The sequence below is a fragment of the Populus alba genome, chromosome 19, assembly GCF_005239225.2.
Source record: "Populus alba chromosome 19, ASM523922v2, whole genome shotgun sequence".
Classification (NCBI taxonomy): Eukaryota; Viridiplantae; Streptophyta; class Magnoliopsida; order Malpighiales; family Salicaceae; genus Populus; species Populus alba.
In genome coordinates, this window is record NC_133302.1 from 65,751 (window position 1) to 76,784 (window position 11,034).

Genomic DNA, 11,034 nt, shown 5'->3' on the forward strand with positions numbered 1-11,034 from the left:
TTTGGAAATCTGTAAAACAGCTGTTTCTGATGTTCCTGTTGAAATTCTGTTCCGGAAATATTGGAGAGAAGATCACCACAACAAGATTTCAGGGGTGTTTGGAATTAAGTTTCAACTACGGAAACTACTAAACAAAAAACAGTATCTAGGAGGTGCCATCAGAATCAAATGTTGAGAGGCACAACACATCCCATCCCATGAATTAGTGCCTCTTGACAGTCCTCAACTATAAGAAGAACAACACTCAACATCTCTGGGTTCTTCTACACCAGTAGAGCAGCCATAAACCCAAATACCCAGCATATATTTCACCCTATGATTTTACAGAGAAGGAAGAGGAAGGTTAAAGTCTTTTCATCAACTGACAGTTTAGAAAACGATACGGCAGAAGGGGAAGGGGATGGTTCAAGCTCACTTGACTCTGGCATCAGACAAGGAAACGCTCGTTACACTCATCTTAGTGACGTGTCTGTACCATAAAAGAACGGGAAAGATGATGAGGTGCAAGAGATGTTAAATGCTGGGCAGTTTCTGGGATTTATAAGTGCTTAAGATCAGGCGGTTCTAACAGTATACATTACAAAGCAATTGGATAGGGAGATTGGTGATTAGGCTGCGAATTAATTAATAGAAGGTGGAGAGTCTGAATAATGAGCATAGGTACAATTAGTAATAGTTCTATTGCCTTGTAAGTTTAACATGAGTGTTTGGAGGAATGATCCAAATGATGTGAAATAATGAAGTACAATCACTAACAGGGTATTATGTAGGGTATTGTGTAGAAGAGGATTTCTTAGAAAATATAAATTTAATTGCTCCTAAAAAAACAATTTGTTGAAACACAAGTGGTCAGTCATAATTCGTTTGGTATTTAATGGTGCATGTAGAAAAGAATTGGTCAAATGTTAACCTAATGGAATGAAATTGTGAAAGGAAAATTTCAAAGTCTAGCAATTAATACGTTATGGAATATTTTACGGGTATTTGAGTACTAGTTAGAAATAAAGTGGTCTTTGAGAATCAATTGCTATATTGGAATTCAACCCTTGAATTAATTCTCCATCGTCTTCATCTATGGCTGAAGACCTTTAAAGCTAACTTTATGCATGGAGGTTTTGACCCTTTCAAAGGCCCATAAAGAATTTTTGAATGGACCCTCATGTAGAACTATTGCTTGTACTTTCGGTGTCAAAAAGTCTTTTAGAAAACAATAGAAATAGAAATCTTTTGCTACATATAAAACTACATTATGGAAACATGGTATGAGAATATCGGTAAGGTTTATATTGCTGGGAAGTCTAACTTTTTGAACCAAAGAAAGAAATTCAGTGTAACATTTAATCAAAAGTAAAGAAAGAAAGTTCAGTTGACGTACTAGTCAAAGTCTTGTTTGGAAAAAAAAAAAAACCGAGGCTTTGAAAAAAGGATTGTGGAAATTTAGACCATTTGATTTTGAGAGTATCAGATTAGACGGAGGAGAGATGGAGGCAGCCGATTGCACGATCATGGTGTTATTAGTTTGCCGCGTGGAAAATCATGCCATTTGACTCCGATGCGGTCAAAACCTCACCAACAACACGGCTGATAAAATAGGCCATGCACTTCACGATACACCTGCTTTTTGACTGCTTTAGCTCTCGGAAAAACTGTTTGATGCTCAAGCAAGAGCTATAAATTTGCTTGATTTTGATCAATTTGTGGCTAACGAAATCTCCTTGCTCCTTTTCCTGTATATGTTACCTTTTATTTTTAACAATTATTGCGTTGCTAATAAATTGCAAGAAAGCATATTCTTTCTCTGGAACAATAGTCTGTACCAACCTTCATCAGTCCTCATTACTTCGCTCTTCAGCTAACCTTTCTGATTGCTGCAATTTGATCTTTAAAGTCACCAAGTTGATGGAATCCGACCAACTCATAAACACCATATAGAGGTAATCTCTGCGATTGTTGCTACTGATTGCATGCATGCAGTCCTTTTTGGTTTCATCTTTTCAGCAATATCGATTGTTGCAGGACAGCGATATTCATCAGCTAACCTCTCTGATCTCCAGTTGCTGCATTTTCATAGCTGGCGGAATCCAACCAGCCCTTGGGTTATGTAGAGGTATAACTAACTCTCTTTGCTTCGTTTTAATTTCACGTATTTACTTATAACAATAATTTGGAAGTTTTTACGTTCAGATAGATATATCATCATTGACCAGTTTATTGAGTTCCTTGTAGATCTTCAAGCACAATATCATTCTATTTTAGAATGCAGAAAGTAAAACGCAAGCAATCCAAAGATGAAGAAAACGATTCATCCTCGCGAAAGAGAAGAAAAGCAGACCTCAGTAAGCCTGTCAGTTTTGTCTCCACAGGTAACGTAGAAATATCTCGTGCTGAGAGCAGTTATGTTAAAATCGGATCGTGAAAGTTCCATTCTGCTATTAGGCTATGCTTATTAGCAATCAAAATCAGTTTTACTTCTTTCTGTTAGAATAAATAACTAGGGGAGAGGGAGGTAAGGAAGCATGGTGGAAACAATATAATATATTATTTTTCTAAGAGAGGAAGTTCTTTAGGACACATCAAAATTAACCCCACCACTTTTATCATTTCCAAGTTCATGAATTTGCTGTCAATATGTTATTTGTTTCTTAAAGATTAATCACTTTCACGGGGATTCCTCTTTATCATGTCACTTAAATTATATACATATCAAAATTCAGCTTCTCTAACAAATTCCCATCAGAATTTACATGTATTGTCTCTGATGATCGCTTTACATGCATTCCTTGCTCCATTGCTAATTTATTGTGTCATAATTTCTGCAGCTGCCATGACAGAGCTAGAGTCTTCTCGCTCTAGACCAAATGGGGCCTACGATGTATTTCTGAGTTTTAGAGGAGAAGATAATCGCAAGAATTTTACAGATCATCTATATACTGCCTTAGTCCAAGCAGGAATCTACACTTTTCGAGATCATAACGAAATTCCTAGGGGTGAAGAAATCTCCAAACATCTCCTCAAGGCAATTCAAGAATCAAAGATATCTATAGTGGTCTTCTCTAAAGGATATGCTTCTTCTAGATGGTGTCTTAATGAACTTGTAGAGATTCTTGAGTGCAAAAACAGGAAAACTGGTCAGATTGTTCTTCCTGTATTTTTATGACATTGATCCTTCAGATGTGAGAAAGCAGACCGGCAGTTTTGTAAAAGCATTTGATAAGCATGAAGTCTGTTTTAAAGAGAAGGTGAAGGAGTGGAGAAAAGCTCTTGAGGAGGCGGGAAATCTCTCCGGATGGAATCTCAGTGATATGGAAAATGGGTACGCCTTTTTCCCTCTAAGATTCCGTGGCACACATTTATGGAGTAATTATTATACAATAGATTTTACCATGTGAAATAATAATTTTTTTTTTAGCATGGTTAATTGTCTCTCTATTAAAGACTTGCTTTTTGTTTATGAGCAGGCACGAATCAAAATTTATCCAAGACATTATCAAGGATGTGTTGAATAAATTGGATCCCAAGTACATAAATGTTTCTACTCACCTAGTAGGTATTGATCCCCTTGTACATACTATTAGTGACTTCATAAGTACCGCGACAGATGATGTACGCCTTGTGGGCATACATGGGATGCCGGGAATAGGAAAGACGACTATAGCAAAAGTTGTATTTAATAAACTCTGCTATGGATTCGAGGGAAGCTGTTTTCTTTCGAATATCAATGAAACATCAGAACAATCGAATGGTCTTGTTCTTTTACAAGAACAACTTCTTCATGATATCTTGAAGCAAAAATCCTGCAAATATCAATAATGTTGATAGAGGAATGGTTCTGATCAAAGAACGACTTTGTCACAAAAGAGTTCTTGTTGTTGTTGATGATGTGACTTATCAATACCAACTAAATGCTTTGGTGGGAGATGGAAGTTGGTTTGGTCCCGGAAGTAGAGTAATAATTACATCTGAAGATGAACGCTTGCTTCTAAAAGTGGATCGAAAATGTCAGGTCGAAGAATTGAAACGAGATGCGTCCCTACAACTTTTCAGTTGGCATGCCTTCAGGGACACCAAGCCAGCAAAAGATTATGTTGAGGTGTCGAATGATGTCGTTGATTATTGTGGAGGGCTTCCTTTAGCCCTTGAGGTTTTAGGTTCTTGTTTGTCCGGGAAAAACAAATCTAGATGGAAATGTATAATCGACAAATTGAGAAAAATTCCAAACCATGATATTCAGGAAAAACTTCGAATAAGTTTTGACAAACTGGATGACCATAAACTACAAAATACATTTCTTGATCTTGCAAGCTTTTTTATCGGTAGAAATAAAGAATATGTAGCAAATGTACTTGAAGCTCGATGTGGTTACAATCCAGAGGATGATTTAGGAACTCTCAGTGAAAGGTCTCTGATTAATGTTAATGCTTCTGGAAATATAAGCATGCATAATCTATTACGAGACATGGGAAGGGAGATCATTCACAAAGAGTCACCTAACAACCCAGGAAAACGCAGCCGAGTATGGCAATGTGAGGATGCATGGAATGTACTCAGCAAGCAAATGGTAATAACTAAATGCATACACAAATGCTCGTTTATCTTTCTTTTTAAACTTCTTGCATATAATTACTTTGTAACTCTATTGAATTTTGTTGGTTTTTTAGGGAACGGAAGTGGTAGAGGGTTTAGCGCTGGATGTCAGAGCATCAGAAAAGAATTTATTAAGCACAGGATCATTTACAAAGATGAGATGCTTGAAGTTACTCCAAATCAATGGAGCATGTCTATCTGGGCCTTTCAAACTGCTTTCTGAAGAGTTGATATGGATTTGTTGGCTTGAATGTCCTTTGAAATCTATTCCGTCCGATTTAATGTTGGACAACCTAGTTGTTCTTGATATGCAGTATAGTAACATTAAAGAATTATGGAAGGAGAAAAAGGTAAGAAGAATACTACAATTCTTCAAAATTTGTCCTTGATTTAATGCATATTTTTAAGTTACAACTTTTGATGATTACTTTTTTATTATTTTCCTTGCTGCTCTTACAGATTCTCAATAAATTAAAAATCCTTAATCTCAGTTATTCAAAGCACCTTGTTAAAACACCAAACTTGCACAGTGTAAGTCTAGAAAAACTTTTGTTGGAAGGTTGCTCGGGTTTATTTGAGGTGCATCAATCTGTTGGACATTTAAAGAGCCTCACTTTCTTAAATCTAAAGGGATGTTGGAGGCTAAAGATTCTTCCGCAAAGCATTTGTGAGGCAAAGTCTCTTGAGATTTTGAATATTTCAGAGTGTTCACAGCTTGAGAAGTTGCCGGAACACATGGGTGATATGAAATCCTTTACCGAGCTGATAGCAGATGGAATTAACAATGAGCACTTTTTCGCTTCAATTGAACATTTAAAGTATATAAGGAAGTTGTCACTGTGCGGATACAATTTCACTGCGGACACGCCATTATCTACATCCTGGTATTCACCAATTTCATCAAGTGTTTTAGATTGGAGAGCCTTGCTGCCAACTTGTTTCACTGGTTGGAGATTATTGAGAAAACTAAGACTTGCTTATTATGGTTTGTCTGAACGAGCAACTAATTGTGTTGATTTTGGTTGTTTGTCCTCTCTCGAAGAATTGAATCTATCAGGAAACAATTTCTTAAGTCTGCCTTCTGGCATCGACGTCCTTCCTAAGCTGGGGCTTTTGAGAGTGTCGTACTGCAGCAATCTTGTATCAATCTCAGAGCTTCCCTCAAATTTAAAATTCTTGGATGCAATCGGTTGCACATCAATGGAAAAGGTAAGACTTCCAGTCCAGTCCAAAAACAATGAAAATCTGTCTCTATATAGGAGTCCAAATTTAACAGAGATTCAGGGCATGGACATGGAAGGTCTAAGTAATCATTGCTGGATTATTTCCTCTGATACCGCCTCCGATTTATCAAATAATTACAAGAAGAGTTTTGTTGAGGTACTATTTCTGTCTCTTCAGCACACAAATAAAGACACAATTGGCATATACTATATATTTATTAGTGTCTAAAATTTCAGCACTCTTTGTAATTAATCAATATATATATATGCAGGCATTGTGGAATGGTGGTTATGGATATCATATTCACGGCTATGATGCCAAATTGCTTATGGGAATCTATCATCACAACGTGCGAAAGGGGTTCACCTTCCATGGAGAAGGATGTTCATTATCATTTCATACACCTCCAGTTTTTCAAGGGTTGATTTTTTGGGCTTTCACTACAAGGATTTTTTTTACTAGGAGTCATACAATCAATGCTATTATAAAAAAAAAGAGCAACGGTATGCAATTGTTTGAAGCTACACTGGTAATAGGACTCTATTGCCCCATAAGTTGGACAAGATTCGTAAGTTTAAGTGAGATGGCAATGGAAGAATGTTGTGGGCACGAAGAATTGGAATTGTATGTGAATTTGGGGAGCGAAGACATTAATGTGAAACAATGTGGGATCAAAGTGATTGTAGATTTGGATTCATTTGAAGGGTTGGAGTGGGATCATGACATTGACAACCAAGAGTCAGAAGTGGGAAGAGATGAAGTAGTACCAATTCATCTGCTTCCTCATCCTCTTTATGGTTCATTGACATTTTCTACAATTGAGCAGTTTAAAGATTATTTATATAGGAAGAGTTTTTATCCATTTCGCGAAGAAACTTTCAACCTGAGCTCAATTAGTTGAAGGATTGTTTTGTGAAAAATCCGTACTTTATGCCCTCTTAGATCTTCCATTATCGCCTTGTTGTATAAAATTAATTAATTAATAAATAAAGCATTTTGTTTTTGAGTTGGCAAAATGAATGATTGCAGTGCATGAATCTACAGGCTCTTTTGAAAACTTATCTCAAAGGCAAAAGTTTTAATCAGCATGACTCAGACTAGCACTTTTAAAGAGGAAATTATTTTTAAGGATAATGAGACTAGTTTTGTAGTCAAGATGTCCAGTCCTTGAGGAGTTACAGCATACCATGATACCTTTTGTCCCTGATAATGTCGAAGGCGATGATCTTGTATACAAACCAGAAATAGTGGAGAAAAACAAAGAGGCTTGTAAACATTGCGTGGAGAAATCTACAATTGATTCAGATTGCATCGATGATGTGACTTTTTTCTTCGAGTGTGCATCGAGATTGAAGGAATTAAACATAACAAGGCAAGATTTTCACTCTCAAAATCACTATATAAACAGTTTGTTTCCAGAAAGAAATCCAGGAGGTTACAGTGGATTGTTTTTTGGCAGACAAACCATACTAGTTGGGACTTATGGATGTTTCACCACACGGGTTGATAAATAATACAGGGGAGGCAGAATTTGGGTCTGATAATTGTAGGGAAATGAAATATTCCTGTATATAGAATAGCAGAGTTGTATAAAATCAAAGATATGCATTTATTCACTTTCTATTGTAATCCCTAATATTTCGCTATTAAGGCTACAATGCAGCAATAGGAATCAGTTGCAGTGTCCCTGTATAAGTATATGATTCAGTACCAATAACAAATTACGACTACGAATTCAATCTTGCTCTTCATTCTTTTCATGGTATCAGAGCTGACTTAGAATCCTCACTCATCACTGCAATTAAATCTCTTGTCTAGCATCTCTCTGCTTCAGCCACCATGACCAACAATGAAATGTCATCAACCTAGAAGCTTATACAGATTTTTCAAAAGGGAATCTTTCAAATCCCTGTTTCACTCACCATTTAGATCATCCACGTTTGGTTTTGATTTCCAAACCCTTGAATGGAGACAACTATTCTACTTGGAAAAGGGCTATGACCTTGGCCTTGAATTCTAAAAACAAACTAAGTTTTGTTAATGGCTCAATCAAAGCTCCTTCAGAAGAAACTGATCCTGAAGGATATTCGGCTTGGTCTCGATGCAATGATATGGTCCATTCATGGATCATTAACACTCTCAATCCAGAGATTTCAGATAGTGTGATATACTACTCTACCGCCCATGAAGTTTGGGAAGACCTTCATGATCGATTTTCTCAAAGCAATGCACCCCGTATGTTTGAAATTCAGCGAGATATCGCTTGTTTTAGGTAGGAACAACTCTCTGTTTCAGTCTATTGCACAAAATTGAAGGGACTGTGGCATGAACTGGCTTCCTACAATGATTCACTACATGGGGCGCAACAAGATCAACATAGATTAATGCAATTTCTGATGGGGTTGAATGAATCTTACAGTGCTGTTTGTGGACAAGTTCTCTTGATGAATTCCCTTCCTTTGGTTCAACAAGCTTATTCCTTTGTCTCTTAAGAAGAAAAGCAACGTCTTCTAAGTTCAACACACACCATCAATGATTCAGTTAACAGTGCAACTATGGCGGTTCAAAGCAACAATAGTAAGTTCAATGACAAAGATGAGCGTTCTTACCATTCTTTTAGATCACAAGACAGATTGACAGATAATTTCAATGGAGGACGCAGATTTGAACAAGACAGAGACAATTTCAGTGGAGGACGTAGATTTGAACAGGACAGACGCCAGTTTGGACCTAGAAGAGGACGACCTCATTGTTCCCATTGTGGAGAACCGGGACATTGGGTCCAAACCTGTTATAAGCTCCATGGGTATCTAGCAAGGCACCCTAAGGCAAAACACAATTTAGCCAGACGCTTTAACAACAACAACAAATCTGCAGCAAACCATGTGTCAAAGAGTTTTGCTAAAGAAAACGACAAGTTAGTTGTTGGAATTTCAGAGACCCAATTGAAGCAGCTCTTATCTCTTCTTAATGAAAAAGGTGCCGAATTTAGTTCTCAAGCACATGCTGTAACCAAACCAGGTTTGCCTAAAATTGCTTCCCGCAGTTGGATTATTGATAGTGGGGCAACATATCATATTTCTTCATCATCTCAATCATTTTTTCAACAAGATAAAAATTGCTCACCGCCTCCTGTGTTGCTGCCTAACGGTGAAACAACTAATATTGTTACAAAGGGATCATTGCCTTTGAATTCCACTTATTATTTCCATGACGTGTTGTGTGTACCCACATTCAAAGTTGACTTGATGTCAGTCAGTCGTTTGACAAGAGGTTTGAATTGTTCGGTAACCTTTTTTTTTTCCTTATTGGTGTATTTTGCATGATCTGACTACGAGGAAGATGATTGGTTTGGGTAAACAACGTGACGGACTATACTACTTGGTGGCAATAGCGATGAAGAAATCTATGGTACAACCTACCCCGCCATTACATTGACCAGCTTGCAACCTTACTGTAAACCCTCGATTATAATTTTTTGGGTATTTAAAAGATGAGAAATTTAACCAATAGTAAAATGGGTTAAATTAAATTAAAGAAACCTAAATTAAGATAAAAATAGTGAAATTAATGAAATGAAAAGTGAATATAGTACTAAATCATTGAAAAGGAAAATATTTGCGAGGACAAAATGAATACGTAAGATCAAGAGAGGTCAATATTCAAATAATAGAAGGCTGGGAGTTTATGTATAAATGATAAAAAGGGGTGGGGATAAATGTGCAATTAACAAGATGTTAGAACTATAAATATCATTCTATTTTCTCTATTGGAGGGACTGGCAAGAGTAAGAGAGAGTTTAGAGAGAGGCTGGAGAGAAGATATATTGATGGCAAATCAACCAACATCTATAACTCCACCTTTCACCGTTGGATCAACATGATATTCCTGAACAGTGGAGATCTGAAACAAACATTTGGTATAGAAGTTGTGTATCTCGCATAGTAGGTCTGCAAGTTTGAGGTCAGTTCAGTTAAACCTATATTTCTGGAAATTCCACCATTAGATGAAGTTAATATTTGGATATGTTATACTCATAATAATGCTTTATAACTTGACAGTATGGATTGTTTCAAATATTATTCATTTGTTATTTATGGTTGATTGAAACTATTGTCAAGGATTGTGTTTAGAAGAATATTGTTTAGAAAGTTTGTAAAATCGATAAGAATGTTTTATTTTGACATTAAGAGGGAAGATTGAAATAAATAAGAAAAATTGGCTCTTATAAAGATATTTTTTGACACTCTTAAACGATATGTAATATGGTTAGGGGTTGAGATAAAAGAGAAAAGTTAAATTGTGGATGCTGTGTGTAAATGGAAAGGTTAATGAATCTGAACAGATTTATCTCCTAACTTTTAGAGAGAATCCGAGTAGGAGCATGAGAGAATTAGGATCAAGTTTCTTTATATCTAACTAAGAAAATTGGTCTTCCTCAATATGGAGCTATAGAACCCCAGCTATGGGTCATCAACCGAGATTGATTCTTGACAGACCCTATAGGGTAGTGTTTGTTGATGAGCAATTTTGATTATCTCAAAGGCAGAACTGGGTTCTCCTTCCTTTAGAGAACTTGTAGCCTCATGTATTAGCTTTCTAACGAGACTAATCTTGCTTGAAACATAGTTCTATAACTCTAGATATAGTTAAAAATATGATGAGTGTTCAGACAGTAACAATTCAAATGTCTAGACAGTAAGAGTTTAAAGTTAGACAGTAACGGTTCAAATATCTAGACATTAACAGTTCAAAGTTAGACAGTAATAGTTCAAATGTCTAGACAGTGACGGTTCAAAGTCAGACAGTAACAGTTGAAAGTCATAGAGTAACGGTTTAAAGTGAGACAATAATGGTTGAAAGTCAGATAGTAACAGTTCAAAGTCAGACAGTAACGGTTGGAAGTTAGATAGTAACAATTTAAAGTCAGACAGTAATGGTTGAAAGTCAAACAGTAACAGTTGGAAGTCAGACAATAACAGTTCAAAATCAGACAGTAACGGTTCAAAGTTAGACAGTAACAATAGACTTTCACGTGAATATTATATAAAAGAATTGAGTCATACGAACACTTGCACATTGAGATACTAACTCTGAAAATATACATGATATATGTATGTATGTTATTATGAGGAAATGAACATGCATAGAAAGTAACATATGAGTAGTGGATGAATATGGATTCTTTATAATATTGGCTTGAAGGAATGATAACTATGGTTGGAT

At 36.2% G+C, this 11,034-nt stretch overlaps 1 protein-coding gene and 1 pseudogene across 1 annotated transcript; both read left to right on the forward strand.

Moving 5' to 3' along the window:
• Positions 1-1,642: 1,642 nt before the first annotated feature.
• LOC118050629 (disease resistance protein Roq1-like) lies at positions 1,643-5,964 on the forward strand (annotated as a pseudogene).
• Positions 5,965-5,980: 16 nt separating this feature from the next.
• LOC140954179 (uncharacterized) lies at positions 5,981-6,814 on the forward strand. Its single transcript, XM_073406852.1, has one exon. It carries the CDS (start codon positions 6,074-6,076, stop codon positions 6,707-6,709), a length of 636 nt encoding a protein of 211 aa, XP_073262953.1. The 5' UTR covers positions 5,981-6,073; the 3' UTR covers positions 6,710-6,814.
• Positions 6,815-11,034: the final 4,220 nt, after the last annotated feature.